At 34.5% G+C, this 20,978-nt stretch overlaps 1 protein-coding gene across 1 annotated transcript in view; it reads left to right on the top strand.

The window, feature by feature from the left end:
* SLCO5A1 (solute carrier organic anion transporter family member 5A1) overlaps positions 1-20,978 on the top strand; it is a 159,140-nt gene that overhangs the window by 79,393 nt on the left and 58,769 nt on the right. Inside the window, exon 4 of the mRNA XM_044657972.1 lies at positions 13,832-13,996. Coding sequence (XP_044513907.1) covers positions 13,832-13,996 — 165 coding nt within the window. The remainder of the gene's footprint in view (positions 1-13,831; positions 13,997-20,978) is intronic.

Consider the following 20,978-nt stretch of genomic DNA (forward strand, 5'->3'; position numbering starts at 1 on the left):
GACCTAGTAGTGATCTTTCTGGGTCAAGTAGTATGTACTGTTTATGGCCCTTTGGACATAGTTCCAAATTGTTTCCCAGAATGGATGGACCATTTTACAACTTCAGCAACAGTGTATTAATATCCCTATTTTCCTATATTCTTTCCAAAATTTGTCATTTCTCTTTTCTGTTATGTTAGCTAACCTGATAGGTATGAGGTGGTACTTCAGAATTGTTTTATTTTACATTTCTCAAACTAATAGAGAGCTTTGATTTCTTCTTCTGAAATCTGCCTGTTCATATCCTTTGACCATTTACCAAATTTACAATTGATTTGTATTCTTTTAAATTTGATTCAGTTCCTTATTTATATGAGAAATGAGGCCTTTAATAAGAGAAACTTGCTGTAAAAAATTTTGATACTACATCGTCTATAGTACCTTTTAGGAAAAGGTAGTTTCCCTGATTATCTTTTAGGTCTGTTTTTGTTTTTTGTTGTATCTGAGATCATGATTATTACCTCTGACTGTTTTTTTTAATCTCAATTGAAGCATAATAGATTCTTTTCCAGCACCTTATTTTAACTTTTTGTATGTATCTTTTCATTTCAAGTTTGTTTTTGTAAACAGCATATTACTAGACTCCGGTTTCTAATCTATTCTGCTATCTGCTTCTGTTTTGTGAATGGTTTCATACCATTCATAGTCATAGTTATGATAACTAACTGTGTATTTCTCTTCATCCTATTTTCTTCTGTTTATCCTTCTCTCTCTTTTTATCCCTTTTCTCTCTGTAAAGACTATTTTCCTTCTGAACATGGTTCTCTTTAATCTACTTGCCTTTTTTGACCTCTTTTATTCTTTTCCTCTCCTACTTCCTTGTTGGGAAAAATAGATTTCTATATATTACTGAACGTATATATATATTTTCCCCATTTTGAACAAATTTTAATGAGGGTGAGGTTTAAAACATTGCCTGCTACTCCCCCATTTTCCTCCCACTAGAAAAACTCTTCTTTTCCTACCTCTTTTATGTGAGATAGTTTTCTCCATTCTTCCTCTTCCTTACCCCTTCTACCAGTGTGTCTCTTTAGTTTTTTTGAAATCATCCAAAAATAATTGATTCATACCCATGCTATCTGTTTATGTATAATCCTTCTAACTGCCCTAGTAATGTTAAAGTTCTTAGGAGTTAGATGTTTTATCTTCCCATATAGAAATGTATAGTAAATGTATAGACCCTAGTAAGTCTCATGATTTCTTTCATATTTACTTTTTTATTACTTTTCTTGAATTTTATGTTTAAATGTTAGATTTTCTATTCAGCTTTGGCCTTTTCACCAGAAATACTTGAACATCCTCTATTTTATTAAATACTCATTTTTTCCTTGAAGGATTATGCTTGATTTTCCTTTTAGGTTATTCTTAGTTGTAATCCCAGCTCTTTTACTTTCTGGAATCATATTCCTAGCCTTCTGCTCTTATAATGTAAAAACTGCTCAGTTTCAAATAATCCTACCTGTGGCTTCACAATATTTGGATGGTTTCTTTCTGGCTCTTTGCAATGTTTTTGCCTTGACCTGGGAGCTCTGGGATTTCACTCCAGTTTTTCTCTTGGGATTTCTTTCAGGAGATGATTGGTGGATTATTTTAATTTCATCCTCTAGAACTAAATTATCAGGACAGTTTTCCTTTATAATTACATGAAATATGGTCTAGGCTTTTCTTTTTATAATCATGGCTTTCAGGTAGTCCAATAATTCTTTTTTTTCTTTAAACCCCTCTCTTCTGTCTTAGAATCAACTATGTATTGATTCTAAGGTAGAACAGTGGTAAGGACTAGGCAATAGGGGTCAAGTGACTTGTCCAGGTTCACACAGCTAGGAAGTGTCAGATTTGAACCTAGGACCTCCCATCTCTAAGCCTGGCTCTTGATACACTTAGCCACCCATGTGGCCCCTCCAATAATTGTTAAATTACTTGTCAACCTATTTTCCAGTCTAGTTTTTCCAATGGAATATTTTGTATTTTCTTCTATTTTAAAATTCTGTTGACTTTGTTTTCTTGTTTCTTAATATCTTATGAAGCTATTAGTGTCCATTTGCCCAGTTCTAATTTAAAAAATAAAGATTCTTACCTCCTATCTTAGAATCAATACTAAGTATCAGTTCTAAGACAGAAAAGAGGTAAGGGTTAGTCTTTTTGGGTTAAATGTCTTGCCCAGGATCACATAGCTAGGATGTGTCTGGGGCCACATTTGAACCTAGAACCTCCCATCTTCAAGCTCAGTACCCCAATTCAAATTTATAAGGAATTATTTCTTCAGTGAACTTTTCACTTCTTTTTTCATTTGATTAATCCTGTTTTTTAAGGAGTTCTTTTTTTGAGTGAATTTTTGTGACTCTCGCTATTTGTCAACTTCTGTTTTTTTAAGATATTAATTTCTTCTATATTTTCATACTACTTTTGCAAAACTGTAAATTCTCTTTTCATTATTTTTTTATATCACTCTTGTATCTTTCCCCAATTCTTCCTCTACCACTCTTATCAGGAATTCTTACTGGGTTTGTTTCCAATTTGCATTTTTTCCTTTGAGGTTTTGCTTGTATCCATTTTCACATCGTTTTCTTCTGAGTTTGTGTTTTGATGATCCCTGCCACCTTAGTAGCTTTTTATGATTAGGTGGTGTCCTGTGATTGATGTTATAAGAACTATTTTCCCTAGGGGCAAATTGGGATTATTGAGCAGTTTCCTAAATGTAAACTAGTTTTTTCTCTTCCTTCTATTAATTTCTGAGCTATAGTATATCCAAGATAATGTGCTAATGGACTAACTCAATGGGATTCAACTTCATGACAGTCTGGGCAATAAACATCTTTCATCTATTTTTTTCCCATTGTGGATTGTTAGGCTGAACTCTTTTGAAGTGGTATTTATGGTTCTGGATCTCATTGAAGAACCCGTATAGTATTTTGGAAGCTTAATCTAATCATCACAATATATTCAACAAACAAAAACATTTGGAGGACTGCATGGTTTCTAAAGAATCTTTCTTGTTTCTACTCTTTGCAGGACATCCTTTTTGATATTGGCAAATGTTTTTGGTGAGCATATGTCTCCCTGTTTATATCTCAATTGGCAGAGGGAATCAGAGTATCATTTAATAATTTTCTCTTTGGTTGCCTCTATTTAGGAATCTTGTATGATCTCAAATATATTTTATTTTATCTTAATATTTGTGGGAAACACCTTGTCATAAGAAAGCCTTTAAGATTTCATTTGGTTTTTACTGGGTTACTGTTTGTTTTTATTCAACAGTAAACATTATAATGTCTGCAATTTTGATTATTTCGAGTTTGCAATATTTTATGATTAATATACACACTGGGGAGAGTATTAATGTTAAAAAAGATGTAAGCATACTGAGATTGTTGAAAGCACAGTGCTATTTCCCAAATTCTCAAACACTTTTCAGTCAATTAGTTATATTGTACTGTAGAAAATTGTTTGCCAAAGTTTGAGTCTTTTCCTTCTCATATTTTAATTAAGGAAGAATATCTTACATATATATGCATATATATATTATTCTCATCAAGATTTTATACAGGTGAGAAAGAACACATGCAAGTCAGTTGCTGATTACATCTAAATAAATATCTTTTTAAAAACCCCAAGAAACAACTATTTATGTTGTTTAAAAAAACATTTGGACTCTTTTCTTGCTTGAGAATATTTTAAATTGGTCCCTTAGCATTTTCAAAATTTTCTTTATTCTGCCCTGGATTTTCTAAGTGTATTTATTATTATTATTATTGCTTTAGTTCATTTGCTTGTCCTAGCTTCATCTTCTTGAGTTTCATTTCCACAAATAGTACCTGGAGTCTTTACATGTTAGAACCCAAATGATTCTACTGTCATCCATAATTATAATAGACAGCCCGAAAAGTATTGAGAAATCCTTTCCATTTTCTGTCTCTGTTGTCCTTGCTCCAATTTCACCTGTGAATATTCTTAAGTTGGTCTGCCTTTGTTGTATTTTATATCAGATTTTCTTCATATTTGTTCCCCTCTTTTTGGCCTCTTTGTGTTGTTATAGCATTCTTTAAAAAATTATGATAATCAGAATGAATGTCTTTACTATTCTTCCTTCCTTTATATTTTAAAAAGCCCTTTCCTTCTGTCTTAGTATAAATTCTAAGGCAGAAGAGCAACAAGGGCTAGGTATTTTTGGTTAAGTGATTTGCCCAGGGTCATATAACTAGGATATATCTGGGGTCAGATTTGAACCCAATTCCTCTAGACTCTAGTCTTCCTTTATTCAAACACTTTTTTGAATAGGTCAGATTATAGATGTTGAAGATGCATAATAGTTCTTACTGCCACATTCCCATTGGATTTGAATTTTGACCTTTGACTGTACACAGGCAATCAGTTCTAAAATGATTCCCTCCTGCACCCTACATTAGTAACCAATTATTTCCTTTTTATAGACATTTTCATTTGTTATGTTTTGGGGGACTTACTATATCTAGTATATTTTTAATTTCTTAATATAGAATTCATAATATTTAAGCATAAATCCACTGGATAATGTAGACATTTTTGGTCTTTTGAATTTCTTAATCCTAAGTATTTTTTCCCCTCTTTATGATTATCTTGGCATTAAAGTCACTTGTTTCAAGAATCTTGGCCATTCTTTGTAGAGATTCTTTATGGTGCAATAATATTATTACCTACACAGGCAATAATTTTTTAGCCATTTTTGGACATGTGTTTTGTTTCTAACTTTTTATTATCTTAAGAAATGCTGCCAGGAATATTTTTGCATATACGAGTCTTTTCTTTCTGCCAGTGTTACACTATAACAATTACTCTCCTTGGAGTGTAACAATAATTTCAGTAGTAGAGTCTTGGGGCCCAAAATACAAACAATTCAGTAACTTTTATTGCATAATACCAAACTGTTTTTTTTGGAAAATTTTTTGGAATAATTTATAGATTCTACAATAGTTAATTAGTGTGCCTTCTTTCTACAGCTCCTCTATGGTGAGCTTTCCCATACTGACTTTAAAAATAAAACAATTTGACATAGATAATACAAAATATGCTACTTTAAAAAGACATCACAAACAATTGTCTTAACTGATATAATTTCTGTTTAGAGTTACTAATAAAAAAATCAATGAATGAAAAATCAACTACTATTAAGTTTTACTTGCACCTCTAGAAGGTGCAAAGACACTTTTTGGCCACTGAAGTTAACACATAGAGTGGAACATTCACAATCAACTGATATGATCAATTTTTCCAGCTATTTATGCAACAAATTATACAACACTTAAGCTGTTTTAAATGGGATAAAAAAGGAAGGTGTAATTCTGAGTGTTCTCGTTTCAGTTACATATAAGAAGGTTGAGCCTTTTAACAAGATGTTGATTGCTTTAATATCTTATGAACTAAAAGTAGCACTTAAAGCATTAAGGATGCCTGATCAATTTTCTGAGAGTTGAGCTCACGTCCTTGAAGCCATTACGTCTTGACAGTATAGCTACCTAAACATTCTCTAAGTTATTGCTTTTGATGACTAGAAAACTTTAGAAACTTTCCTGTTATCTATTGTAATCTTTTATCTTTACTTATATTGATAGTTTGAAGAAAACTTCACAGGTTCTTTTCTCTGTTCAACTTCATCTTTACTTCATGGATAGTGTATTTTAAAATCCATAGGACCTAATAGTGCAAGATTTTGGAAGTTTCTGGCTAAATTGAGTTAGCTACCCTGAGTCAAGGAACCTCATGTAAGGTGGCCATCAGAGATCCTGTGAATATGGTTGAATAAAGGCATCCCGCCACCATCTTCATCAGAAAGTATTACATGTGACATGTGTTTGATAGGAAGAATTACAGACAACTATCCTTTACACATTGGCAACTTGAGATAGATCCACTGATGCAGAAAATATATCTTGCAAATTAAGAAGGCAGAAAGTGAATATTAACAGTTTAAAAATTTTGATTTGTATAACACAAAGAGGATGCTTTCCTTATGTTTTAAGTATGGAAAGAACATTCAAGTTTGCATCCATACTTGGACAGATGAAAAGCAATACTGATCAGTGTCATTTTCAAATAAATAAGCTTATATTGTGGCCAGGGATTGTGCAGACTATGTTTCAAAGCCAAAGACTGTCACTTATTTTCAATGAAGTGTATAGATGAATGGGTTACAAGTTTGAAAAAGAAAACAAAATCTCCAAAGATGATTCTACCCTTGTTGTGATTGTGGAACTGAAAATTGCCAATATGGTTTTTATGAGACAGCTAGGTGGCCTAGTGGATAGAGTGCCAGGCTTAGAGTTGAAAGGACCTGAGTTCAAATGTGGCCTCAGATACTTTCTAGCTGAGTGACCTTGGGAAAGTCACTTAACCCTGTTTGCCTAGCCCTTCTGTCCTAGAGTTGTCATTAGGACAGAAAGTTAAAAAAAACAAAACCCTATATGATCAACATAATTAGAATTTAACAAATTGAGAGGCATTATAACTGTTTATAAAGAACTGTCATTGGAGCCAGTGAGACTTGATTTCAAATTCAGCCTGTGACACATAGAACTGTAGGCAAATTTCTCTCATCAATTTTCTAATATTATATAAGTTACAGAGAAGATGTTCTTCATTGATAAAATAATTCTTTAATGAGATAGTTGATCCAATCCCTATTCCTAAGACTATTATTATTAATGATATTAATACTTTATAGAAAAGTGGGTACACTTGCATGTATCTGCATGTATGAGAAAGAGAGAAGAGAAGGTTGGAAGGCAGTGGTGGTAGAGAGTTTATAATCAATGATTCCATGTAACTGTCATTTTCCAATGAGAATGGGGAAGGATGAAGACATCAAGTGTCAGTGACCTTTTCTAGGGTTGTTTTCTTTTTTTTTGTCAACAACACACAGATGGTACTAGACAAAGAGACATATATTGAGTAAAAGGCAAAGAAATTAAATATTGACATGTCCAAGAAACACACACACACACACACACACACACACATATATATGGTTTATTAGACAGACTATAGAATAAGTAATATGTATACTTGGGTAGCTGGGTGGTACAGTGGAGAAAGTGTCATATCTAAAGTCAGAAAGTCCTTCATTCAAATAGAGCCCTAGACATCTACCAGCTTTGTGACCCTGGGTAAGTCATGTAACCTTTCTGAGCCTCAGTTTCTTCATTTGCAAAATGGCGATAACAATATCACCTATTCTACAGGATTGTTGTAATGAGAATGTATTTGTGAAGTCCTTTGTGTACCTTAAAGTGTTATGCAAATAGCTGGGATTATTATTATTTTCACCATTATTATTCACAATTACAGCTTGGTTGTGCTTGCTTTCCTCATCCCTTTAAAACATCGGAAGATTTTAAAGTTTAAAAATAGTTTGATCTAAGAATGAGCAATTGAGGTAAATGAATGAATAAACATTAAAATAGGAAGCAGAGTAAAACTGTCTTCATTCAGCAACAGTTTAGAAACAGGTATAATGCCAGATGGCTAGTTTGCACTACTTACTAAATATTTATAGTCTGAAATGAAATTGTCATATTACTAAAACAGTATTTCCTTTTCTTTTTACCCAAAATCATTTTTAGGAATGGTAAGTTAACAAAAACCCAGATTTTTGTTGTTCTGAAGCTACTGTTGCAGAATAAGCATGTTATCTCAAATTTTTTTATAGCTTTTTTTTTTGGTAACACCTTTATTTCAAAATATATACCAACTTCTCTCTTTCCCAGAGAGCTCTTCCTTTTTAATAAAGAAAAAAAAAGCAGGGAAAAAACAACCTGGCAAAATTAACCAACAAATCCCTGAATCTGACAGTATATGCAATGTTGCAACCCAAAACCCTTCTCCTCTGAAAAGAAGGGAAGGAGATGCATTTTTTGTCTCTTTTTTGGGGTCAAATGACTGGCCTCTGGCTGCTGTTTTTTTTTTTTTTTTGCCATTGTTTTTTCTTCTCTTTTCCCCTTTTCTCTCTTCTCTTACCCATTTCCCTCTTCTCTCCTACTCTTGCAGGCTGAATAGACATTAATAAGCTTAAATCACTCCACAATGACAGAACATCGGTACTTTAATAGATTTCTCATTTTGTTAGAGAAGATATTCCCTCAATCAAAATAAATGATAATCCCGCCATGCCATAATATTGTATTCATTTTCCTGAGTTTCTGGAACTAAAAATTTAATTTCTTGGAAGCCAATGTTCTAGTGGTGTCTCTTTTTACTTAGCTGGACTGGTTCATGGTCAGACGTATAGCTTAATGTTGGATTCATGTTCAGAACCATTCTAGCTTCTCAAGACCTGCCAGAGATTGAATTTCCATCAGGATCACCTTGAAACCATCATGAGTCATCAGTATAATAAGTCAATGGAGGTATGAAAGGATAGGAGAGAGTTGTTAGAAATTAGGAAAAGGTTTGTGCCTAATGGAATTTCCATATAATCAAGAACAAATATATGAACAGAAGATAGGTATTCAGTGTAGAGGCACATATCTGGAATTCATCCATGTTTCCTTCTCTTAATTTGCTACTTCATTATTTTAAGTAAATAGTAGAATTAGGGCTATAAATTTTCTCATCTTCCCCTCCCTAATAGTCATCCATCCTTTTGTCAAATTTGCAATTCCTAAGATATAAAGCTATACTTCCCACATCTCATCATGCATTCTCTTTATTTTAATTTACATTTATTCATTCCGTTGGTCTTCTATTGTAGACTCTGCTTTTTAATCCAATTAGAACTGTTCCCCAACTCCCACCCATCAAACCCCTTTCCTCTGCTCATTCTACCAGCCCATTTCCAGTTTTGCCTCCTCTATGAAGCTTTTCCCTTATACTAGAAATGACCTCTCCTTCAGATCTCTAATAAAACTTTGTTTCTCTACTATGCATTCATTTTAATTATATTTGTATTATAGTGTTTGTATACATGTCTTATCTTCCCTACCAGATTATAGATTCTTTGAGGGCATGATCCCTGTTCTTTCATCTTTCTATCTCCCAATACCTTGCACATGGTAGGTGCTTTAAAATGTTTGTTGATTGAATTGAAGACTTTCTCCAAATCCCACTTCAAAGAGGAATCATCTTCTAGAAGGCTTAGGTAAGGCTTTTTCCTCTCTCTAAACCTTCTTCTAGTGATTATTTTATAGTTGCCTATGATAACTAGATACACTCAAGGATTTCTAACTAGGATATAAAAATAGAAGGCAAAAACTAATCATGAAAAGCAAGCAATGGGTTTGTATAACACCTGCTTGTATGACATAGTCAGTATACCTGAAATTAGAATAAGAGCTCCTGAAAAGCCATGTTTTGTTACTGTATATCATTTGTCCAATGTCAGGTACACTGAGGACATTGGGTAAATATTAGCAACAATCACAGCAATAAGGCTTTCTTTGGGATCATTTCTTTTTTTTAGTTACCATTTGTTTTTATGTTTTATATATTATATAAGCTAATCTGTAACATAATAATATAATACATATGATTCATTATAAACATGTAATACATTATAATAAATATGCTTATCCAAGAGAAACACATTCTTACATTAGCTATGCCCCAAAATCTATGTCTCATTCTTTTTTTTCCTCTTCCCTTCCTTTCTTCATCCTCCCCAAGAAGGAAGGTAATATGATATAGTCTGTATATATATTATCAGGCAATATATATTTCCCTGTTCGTCATGTTGTGAAACAAGATACATATTGCTTACACTAGAGAAAAATGCATGAGACTGTTTCTTACTGAATGTTTGTTTGTAGCCGTGCGAAACTTGTTTCTCAATATAGAAAACCTAGGTTACTCAGGGTTCAGCTAGTCCTCTTTGGCAAGGTAACGAGGTGTTTTTCTTTTTCTTTTATTATCCTGGAGAGTTTTCTAGTTGCTTGGATGAGTTCATTGCTAGGACAAGAATCCTTACCTAGTTTTTGTGCTATGGACACTTTTGTAGTTTAGTGAAGCTTATGGATCCTTTCCCAGAATCAAATTTTTAAATGCAGGAAGTAAAATACACAAGATTACAAAAGAAAGGGGGCAGCTGGTGTTATATAGGAATACAGGATTAAGTTACCTATTTCACTGGGTGGCTCAGTGGATTGAAAGCCATGTTTTAGAGATGGTTCAAATCTGGCCTCAGACACTTCCTAGCTGTGTGACCCTGGGCAAATCACTTGACCCCCATTTCCTAGTCCTTACTGCTCTTCTGCCTTGGAACCAATACATAGTATTAATTTTAAGGTGGAAGGTAAAGGTTAAGAAATTTTTTAAAAAGATTACAAAAGAAAGCAATTATATAATGTATCAAAATATAATATATTAAACATATAGCATAATTACATAATGTATAAAATATACTTATGTAAGATAAATTCGTGGACCCCCAGATAAGAACACTTATTAGAGCTTCCAAAGGTGAATGATGTATGACCCTGGAATAGCTTGGGAGAATCTGGTTTATTTTCCTCACAACACCTTCTTTTTGCTATTGCAATGATCCTTTCCAGGGTAGGATTAATTCTGGGGTAGGTATTGTGCAGAATCATAATCCAATAGTTAATTTATTTTTTCAAGCGTAATTTGGTGTATTTCAAATGTGTGTCTATATTTACATATATATATATATATAACATATATATATATATTTTTTTTTTTTCTGAGGCATGGTAGAGGCAGAAAATTAGAAGGGGAGCAACAGCTACTGGAGAGGTAACCATTAAGAAAAGAGCACTGACAATCTGTGAAAGAAGAGATAACAAGACTATAACAAGTAGATATAGACTCAAAAAGCATGGTAGTCTGGAGCCATTTAGTGGAGGGGAAAAGAACTCTGTGCTATTCAGTGAAAGGCAGCTTGGTGGAGTGAAAAGGATACTGATTGGGAGTCAGAGGACTTAGATTTGTATGCTGGGACTGCTAATAATATTAGCTCTGACTTGTGTTTGGAGATAAAAGCTATAAAAAGCTGTAATGTTTGCAAAGAATTTTAAATGCATGATTTCATTTTGTCCTTGAGCAAAGAATAGTACTACTGCTTCCCTGTTTTATATATGAAGAAATCAGGGCTTAAAGATTTGTCCAAGATCATATAACTAATTAGTACCAATATTTGAATTCAGATCTTCCTGACTTCCAAGTCCAGCACTCTTACTTATTATCTATTCTGGCATAAAGGTGCTATTGTTATCTATGTGATATTAGGCAAATAATTTCTTTTCCCTAGGCCTCAGTTTCCCTAACTGTAAAATGAGGGTATTGGGCCAGATGGCTGCTAAGGTTTCTTCCAGGTTCAAGTTCAATATGGCCTAGTTTAAAACTTTACTGCTTCAGAGGAAAATTTGAAGCTAAAAATATTTATACACAAAAAATGATATTTAGCCATTCTGTTAGTATACTTGAAGAGACATCATTTGTAAAGAATTAAATGGTCTTGTTTAGATACTTTTTAAGGAAGTAACTGGAGCAGCTGATAGATGCAATAGATTTTTTTGTTGGTTTCCTTTAATTTTATTATTTTGTTTTTCATTTTATTCCTATTTTAATCCTGCAGTAAAATTTGTCTTTGTACAGTGAATTAGGTTTTAAGAATTAAAAAAAATAACTTACATGATCACAAAACTGGTCTTTTAGCATTTCAACTTAATATTAATAACATATTTTGTCATTTTAGTATATTATTTCCATCATTGATTTTTATTTCAGAGTTCTAAGTGATAGCAGTGTATTTTATTCCCCAATAAAAGAAGGATATTTCCTTATAATTTATTGATTCAAATATCTTTATTCCATAAATTTCTGTTAACATTTTTTCTTTGAACTTTGCAGAAAAGGTTGAAATTTTGTTAAGTAACTTTTAATTCCTTCTCTGTCCCCCAAATCTCCCCAATTATGATTAAGTGTTTTTTTTTTACGAACAAGAGAGAAGAGGACATTTATCTTTTAGACAATTTGGTCAATTTTGAAATGAGTAGAATTTCTTCTTAAAAATAATTTATAGGGACCATTAGGTGGCTCAATGGAGAGAATGCAGGTCTGGAGTTGAGAGGACCTGGGTTCAAATGTGGCTTTAGACACTTCCTAAATATGCAAACTTGAGCAAGTCACTTAACCCCAATTGCCTAGAAGCCCTTGCCTTTCTTTTTTAGAGTTGTTACTAAGACAGACAGTAAGGGTTTAAAAAAAATTTTAAGTTTAGGAAGAACCCTTTCAACTATACCTATTATCTGTATGGATATTTAATTATAAATGTATTATCTTTGAATTTTAGAATAAGACTTTTACTTTTATTCATTGTCTTTACTATACCAAATAACTTTAATATTGATTTTAAAATTACATATAGAAGTGAGGGGCAGTGTGGTATGGTGGATAAAAGGCCAGCCTTGGAGCTGGTGGTCTCATATTGGGAACATCTAGGTTCAAGTCCAGAAACTGACTCTGTGACCTGAGCAAGTCGCAACCTCTCAGTATCTTAGTCAACTAATTCAAATTTCAGAGTTTGTTGATCTGAGATGGAAAAGGGTGTTTTTATACCAGGGAGTTCTCATGAGAAATATATATGTTATCCTTCTTACTTTTTAATCCTCCTGTTCTGGGGAAGAAGTTCTAAATGATATGCTTTCTTTTTTTCCTATTTTCCTTTTTTTTAAAAAATGATATTTGATTTCCCCCAAATTACACATAAAATAATTTTTAAACATTCATTTTCTTTAAAATTTTGAGTTTCAAATTCTTTCCCTCTTTCTCACCCTCCCTCCCTTACTTCCTCCCGTCCCAATTCCCCCGAGATGGTCACCAATATGATATAGATTTTACATGTGCAATCATGCAGTCATGTAACATATTTTTCCATATTAGTCATTTTGTGGGAGAAATAAAAATGATAGACTTTAAAAGAGATTTAATTTTTATTAAAGGCCTTGATTTTAGTCATTCCATAAGATATAAATCTATCACTGAGATGATTGTGTATGCAAAAAATTATGTATCACAATGTCTTATCATTCAAAGAGTGTGAGACAGAGGAGAATCTTTCATTAGGAAAACAAAAACACAGGCATTACCCACGTTACTAGTGACCTAGATAGGTGAACAGGCTGTAAGGAAACACCTCCCCTCCTTCCAACTCTTTCCTTCTTCATCCATGTGAGAAATTGAGAATTCCCCCTCTTCCTTAATTCAGAATACTTGTGAAGGGATTGACTTAGAGAGCGGCTTCTTTTATGTAAGTGCATAGTAACTGGTGCTCTAAGAGCTTTCCTTATCATTCTACTTTTGGAGGAAGCTATATTCCCAAAGGAGGAAAAGCAAGAAGAAGAAAGGAGGTGTAGTCCTAATGTCTGGAATTGGAACTCAATGAATTTTCCAAATGAAGTTGGTATAGTTGGAATAATAATTCTATTAATATCTTGCTTTAAGTGCACTGTTGGTTGAATGGACTTTTGTGGGCTATTCTGGGAACTTATCAACATTTATCACATTCTTTCAATGGGAAAGTGAATTTAGAATTCAGAACAATCAACTTAGAAACACACTTTTGGAATATAACCTGTTTTTTCCTTGGGATCTTTTATGGTAATTATTGACATCTTTATGAAACATTGTAGTAGTTCTATTTGGGAAAAGATACCATAAAGATATACTTAAAAGGAATAGTTTCCAATCAGACATCTTTATTTCTTATTGATTATTGGCAGTTCTTTTGGAAGACAACTCAAATTGGATTTTATTTCTCATCCTTTCTTGATAACATTCATTTGTCATTTTTTTTGTCATTTTGTAGACCTACCAAGAGCAGCTGTCAGAATCTTAAGCAACATGACATTCCTTTTTGTGAGTTTGTCATACACAGCTGAGAGTGCCATTGTCACCGCTTTTATCACCTTCATTCCCAAGTTCATCGAGTCACAGTTTGGCATCCCAGCTTCCAGTGCCAGCATCTACACTGGTAAGACATTGCCATTGGAGGTACCTGAAAGCATTATCATGTTTGATCATCAGAATGGAGTGAGTGCCAAAGAAGTTAAGCCTAAGTTCAAAATAATGATCTTTATCATCTTATTATCACTGAACTAAGGAGAGAGAAAGTCTAGAACAGCTTTGCTTCAGAAAAAAAATTGGCTTCTATAATTTAAAAAAAATTATTCCTCCTCCCCTTAAATTGAAGAATTGTCCATTCTTCTGTGTTTAAGGATTTTGTCCTTAAAAAGAAAAAAGGCACTGATAAGTGAGGCAAAGAGTGCTGCAGCCTGGAAGTCTTCTTATTCCTCTGGACCTGAAGTCAGGAAGAACTATGTTCAAATCTGGCCTTAGACACTTAATAGCTGTATGATTATGGGCAAGTCACTTAACCTGTTATTGCCTCATTTGTAAATGGGGATAATAATAGAGCTTAGCTCCTAGGGTTGTTTTAGATAAGATTTTTAAAACATTTAGCACAGGGTCTGGCACAAGTATATAGTTGATAAATGTTCACTTTTATTATTACTAGAGAGCTGGCCTCAGAGTCAGAAAGACTACGTTCTGCCTCTTCCATATGTTGGTTCTGTGATATAGAACGATTTACTTATCCCTCTTACTGTCCCAGGTAACTCTCGAAGATCATAAGTCATAAACAATTTGCTGACCCTCATTGATATTTCCCAGTCTAATCTCTTGCCTGCATGTCAAGGAGTCTGAGAGGTCTTTCCAAGCCCCTTATGTAATACCAAACAATGTTTCTCAAGTTGGGGAGCTTAGGGAAGTAGCTATTTTTTCATAGAACTAGATTTCCTAGAACTAGAAGGAATATTAGAGATGATCCAGTTCAACTACCTTCTTTTATTTTGACATCTCAGCTTTTTATTTTTTATGGGTATTTTTATTTTTATGGATATTTTTTCTTTATACATCATTTATTTCTAAATGCAAAATAATCATGTGGCATAGCAAGCAGAGAACTACTGTCATGACTGGGAAGACCTTGCGTCAAGTCTTCCCTCTGACTCATGGACAAGTCAGAGAAAGAGGAAAGGGATAAATTTATATAGTACCTACTATGTGCTGGTCACTATGTGCTAAGTGCTTTTTATAAATACTATCTCATTTGATCCTTACAACAACCCTGGGAGGCTGACAGAGGTTAAGTAACTTATCCAGGGTCACAAAAGGTAGTCAGTGTCTGGAGTTGAATTTGAACTCATGTCTTCCAGACTCCAGACCCAGCGCTCCATCTATTGTGTCATTTCTAACTGCTCTAGCAAACTCTCTAAGATTATAAGTTTCAGAGGAAATTCTGACTTGTATTGCTATAGAGAATTTTTTACGTGGATTTTTCCTATACCAGTGAAATTATGGGCCCAGTCTCTGCCCTCTTATTTCTGAATATAATAATAGCATCTGCTTCACAAGGTTATTTATGAGGATCAACTTATTCTCTCTGGCTTCTCCTCCCAAGAAAGCCATCTTTTGGAACAAAAAATAAAGAGAAGGAAAAAAAGGTAATTAGGTAAAATTAATGACTACATCAACTCAATCTGATAGTATATGAAATATTTTCCATCCAAGTTTCTCAATATTATAAAGGAGGGAGATGGACTCCAGACTTTAGCAGCTATTATTTCTCTTTTAAGCATTGCCTCCTGGGTCATCCCACTCCCTCTGATGCTTGTCACATCCCTCCCACAGTGATGTTCAGTTTGCCTTCTCTCTGGCCCTAAGCTCACTGTGGTGCTGAGGCTGAATAATTTATACTACTTGGTTCTGTCTATAGCAGCCTGCAAAGACAGTGGCTGGAAATAGACCTTAGAATGGGGGGAAAATAACTGGAAGTTTCTACTAGAATTGTGCATTACCTTAGTGGTAACAGGGGACATGTATCGAGAGGAGGTCCAGCGTAGTGAGATCTGGGATACAAGGATTAAGTGCCATCTTGTCTGCTGAGTGTATATATCAGATTTGTCAGTGCCATGATTAGGAGAGCAACAACATGCCATTCTCGAGAAATAGCTGTCTGCATTTAATTCCCATCATGAGCTTTTTTCTTGGTCTCTCCTTGTATTATTGGTGTCTTCATTGTAATCTCAACTATATATGGCATTCTGTTGGTATCAGTGCTCTCTAATAAGACTGTGTATTTCCTTTCACATCCCATTTACAATTTCCTTCCACAACAAAGAACAAATAATGACAGTCAAGGGCTATGTGGCATGGAAGGGACACAGATCTGGTGCCAGAGTACATGGGTTTAAATCTCTATGCCATCATTTACTACCTGTGAGTCTTTGGGTAAGTGTTTAGCCTCATGAGCTGGACCTTCCTCACTTATCAGAGAAGGTGAAAGAGGCTCTCTAAGGACCCTTTCAGCTCCATGTCATTGACCCCATAGCGGATTAATTTGTCGGCTTTGTGCCGAAAGTCATGCCCTAGTTTTTTCTGTCTTAGAAGACAGTACCAAATGTGGAGTTGGGGACTTGGGTTTTACATCCTATTGACCTGTGTACCTTTGGGCAAACCAATCGCTTTAACTTCTCTGAGTCTCAATTTTCTCATCCATCAAGTGGGGATAATTATATCTCTAGTACCTACTTAGTAGGTACTTAGTAGGGTTATTGTCAGGATTAAAATAGTTACAGTGTAGAAAAGCACTTCTAAATGTTTAATTATTATATAAATGTCAGCCATTATTATTAGGTGGCACTTTGGGTAAGAACAGAGGATTAGAAAGGAAGATTGGAGTTCTGATCCCAATACAGACACTTACTTGATGTGTGGCCATCATCAATTGCCTTATCTGTAAAATGGGAATAATAATAGCATCTACTTCAGAGAGTTTGTGAGGATCAAATGAGATAACATATGTATGGTGCTTGACAAACTGAAAAGTGCATTATTTTAAAAATTCGCCCAATATTAAATTTTGATGCATTTTATTTCAAATAATTATGTAGTTTTGCTTTAGTTGTCTAACCCAAACCTCTACTTGTATTTTCTCTAGTAGATATGAACTAAAGAAGCTTGTAGAATGTTATGTGACCAACTGAAAGACCTTTAAAGTCCTTAACAATAGACTTATATAAGCTACATTCATATGATCACATTCCAACCCTTTTTTCTTTTGTTCACTCCCATTCCGTTTACTTTGGCTTTACTGTACGGTATAATTAGATGATACTTGTTCTTTTATATGAATAGTTTGTGACTGCAATTAGTAGGTGAGTACTTTCTGTCTGAGGTGGCCCATAAGTCTCCAGTGATTTATTGGGGTAGCCCTTACTTAAATATGTTTGCAAAAGAAGCCAGAATATGTCTAACTTCATTGCTATGTAATTCCCATGTGTCTTTCTGTGAAGCTTTGTATTCCTATCAGATTCTATATAGTTTGATCTGTCAGTCTTTATGCTTATTTAAACGTGACCACATTTTTTAACTGAAAATAAACGTTAAGTATTTTATGCAATTCCCCTAATAATGAATATGTGATCTTATTAATTAGAATGCTCCTTCAAATGGTGTGTGCCCTAAGTCTTGTTCTTATTTCAAATTAATTTTTATTTTAAAATATTTTTCCTTTTTACATGATTCATTTTCTTTCCCTCCCCTCTTTTATTCCCCCTCCCAGAGCTGACAAGCAATTTCACTGGGTTGTACAATTTTTATCACTTGATACCTATTTCCTTATTATTCATTTTTGGTATAAGAATGATCCTTTAAAGCCTAAACCCCAAATCACATACCTGTATATACATGTGATAAGTGATGTCATATGTCTTTCTTTTGCATTTCTACTCCCATAGTTCTTTCTCTCAATGTGGTTAGCATTCTTTCCCATAAATCCTTCAGGAATGTCCTGGTTTGTTGCATTGCTTCTAGTAGCAAAATCCTTTACACTGGATTGTTCCACAATGTTTTACTTTCTGTGTACAATGTTCTCCTGGTTCTGCTCATTTCAGTCTGCATCAGTTCCTGAAGGTTCTTCCAGTTCATATAGAAAGTCTCCAGTTCATTATTCCTTTTAGCGCAATAGTATTCCATCACCATCAGATACCACATTTGTTCAGTCATTCCCCAATCGAAGGGCATTCCTTCATTTTCCAATTTTTTGCCACCACAAAGAGTGTGGCTATGAATATTTTTGTACAAGACTTTTTCCTTATTTTTATCTCTTTGGGGTACAAACCTAGTAGTGGTATTTTGGATCAAAGGACAGACAGGCTTTTAAAGCCCAAATTACCTTCCAGAATGACTGGATTAATTCACAACTCTACCAGCAATGCATTAGTGTCCTGATTTTGCCACATCCTCTCCAACATTTATTATTTTCCTTTGCTGTCACATTGGCCAATCTGCTAGGTGTGAGGTGGTACCTCAGCATTGTTTTGATTTGCATTTCTCTAATTATGAGAGATTTAGAACCTGTCTTGCTCTTATTGTACATCTTTTGTCTATGGCCTTCCATAAATTCATTTCAAGGGATTCAGTCATAGTTCTGAACACTTTCTTTCCTTTGTTTCCATATCCCAAGGAAACAAGTAGAGCAGCTGGGCTATTCATCTGTCATTCCTGGCCTTCAACCTGTTACCATCTCATATTTTCTTCCTATCATATACTTCCCTGATAGTATCTTGTTCTTCTTTCAAAGTTCTTTATGGGTTATTTGTTAGAGCCTACTCCTACCCACCTTGTTCATATTTATTGCCCTATGAATCATTTTCAGTTCTTTGGAAACTATGGTTTTCCATGTCTAACACTCATACAACAACATTTGTGGAATGTTAATATTAAAGACATGGCCCTTTGTTTCTGGAAGAATTTGGGGGGAGTCAATAAAGGGACATTTAAGTTTTCTTAAGGTAATTTAGTCAGCTATTCTGCTATTTAATTTTGGGCCCAATTTGGGGTTCATTGTAACTGTCTTCTCCTGATACACATTCTGAATGACATGCTCAACAAGTTGTTTATTTAACTGCCCATCAAAATCTAAGTAAAATGGCAGTTTTTCATCCAATTATCTTTTACTGTGTGAACGGTCAGGGCAAATTCTTTTGAGGGATTATATATTTCTTTGAGGAGGTTCTGCAATATTCTGTGACTTGATAAAATTGGCATAATAGCATTTAAAAATGAGACTATCTGGAAGACCTCACACTCCACAAGGAATCCTTTTCAACTTGGAACTCTGGGCTAGATATCTTCTATCACAATGATAAAACACTTTGGTGAACTCGTATTTCCCTGTTTTATGCTTCATATTCTGTTAATGATGAGAAGGTCATTGGACAGAATTAATTCTGTTGTATTTTTATGAAATTTTGAATGAATTTGATACCTGGATGGGAGATCCTTTGTTGGAATACAGTTTTAATAGGTTTTTCAATAGGATTATACCCCTCAATTTTAATTTTGGAGGGATGTGGGTCAACTCACTCAGAAAACTTTCAAAGATAACCTCAGTTATCCTTGATTGTTCCTGCATATCTGATTAGTTGCCCAGTATAATCAATTTCACTTCTCCAACATCACTCCTATTGGTTCCATTCTTCTCTTCCCTAATATGGTCATCCTAGGTCAGGCTTCCTTAACTCTTTGTAATTGCCACTAAAGTTGTCTCCTTTCCTTCTCACACAGTTGTCAAAATAATCTTCTTAACACATGGAAAATTTTCCTATTGTCTTTAGGTTAAAAACATTTAAAGTCTTCCAAGATATAGGTCATGTCTTCACATACTTATTTTATTTTACTTTCCTTCCTGCCTTCTAAGGCCCAGCCAATCCTTGAACTGGACAGTCCATCTCTAGCCTTTGCACTTATTGCACAAGGAGGCTCCATGTCTATAATGCACTTTCTTTTCATCTTTACCATCCACAGCCCTTCTTTCCTGCAAAGCTCACTAGCTCACAAGAAACCCCTTTTGCTCTCGCCTCTTGTTTCTGGTTCCTTTCTCCTCAGATATGCTGAGACCACTTTGATATTTTCTTTGTCCCCTTCATTTTCTATCTTGTACTAAGTTTATCTGTATCCATGCTGTATACCCTAGGAACTTCTTGAGAATAAATGATTTGCTTTGCTTTTTGTATTTACAATGACTAGCACAGTATCTTGACTACAGAAAATACTTAATTTTTTGGTGAATTTAATTAAATGTAATACTCTTAGTCAGTAAACATTTATTAGCACATACTATGTGCCAGGCACTCTGCTTCATGTTAGGAATACAAAAGAACAGGTAAACCCTGCCCATCGTAATACTCCATAATCTAGTGGGAGAGACAATATGCAAACAAATATATACAAAGCAAACTTTATGTAGGCTAGAAAGACTTCTTTTAAAAGATGGGATTTTAGTTGGGACTTGAAGTAAATCAAGGAAGCCAGTAGGCAGAGATGAGGAGGGAGAAGCATTACAGGCATGGAGGACAGCCAGAGAAAATTCTGGGAGGTGAGAGATAGTTTGTTTTGCTTGAGAAATAGCAAGGAGGCCAGTGCCACTGAGTTGAAGAATATGTGTGTGTTCTTCACTGGGGGTATGAATTGAATTTAGAAGTGTGGCCTGGAGTCAGGTAGGTGACTCAGTGGATGAAGCACCATGCCTGGAGACAGGAGGTCCTGGGCTCAAATCTGGCCTCAGACACTTCGAAAGTGTGTGACTCTGGGCAAGTCACTTAACTCCAATTGCCTAGCCTACTGCTCTTCAGCCTTGCAACTGATACTTATTATTGATTCTAAGGTAAAGGTTTTATTTTTTATGTGGATACATTATATACTTTGACATATCAACACTCCTCCACCCTAAATAGGTTATTTTGTAGTTTGCTGTGTCCCCTCCTCTCCAAAAAATCATCAGTCACTGATCAGATCCCTGAGCCACTCCAAGTTGCATTAGGCTGAGTCCCAAGTTGGTGGGTCCAGCTTGTGCTTGAATTCTTTCCTACTTTGTAGTGCCTCCCGGAATT

The sequence above is a fragment of the Gracilinanus agilis genome, chromosome 1 (assembly GCF_016433145.1).
Source record: "Gracilinanus agilis isolate LMUSP501 chromosome 1, AgileGrace, whole genome shotgun sequence".
In the NCBI taxonomy this organism is placed as follows: Eukaryota; Metazoa; Chordata; class Mammalia; order Didelphimorphia; family Didelphidae; genus Gracilinanus; species Gracilinanus agilis.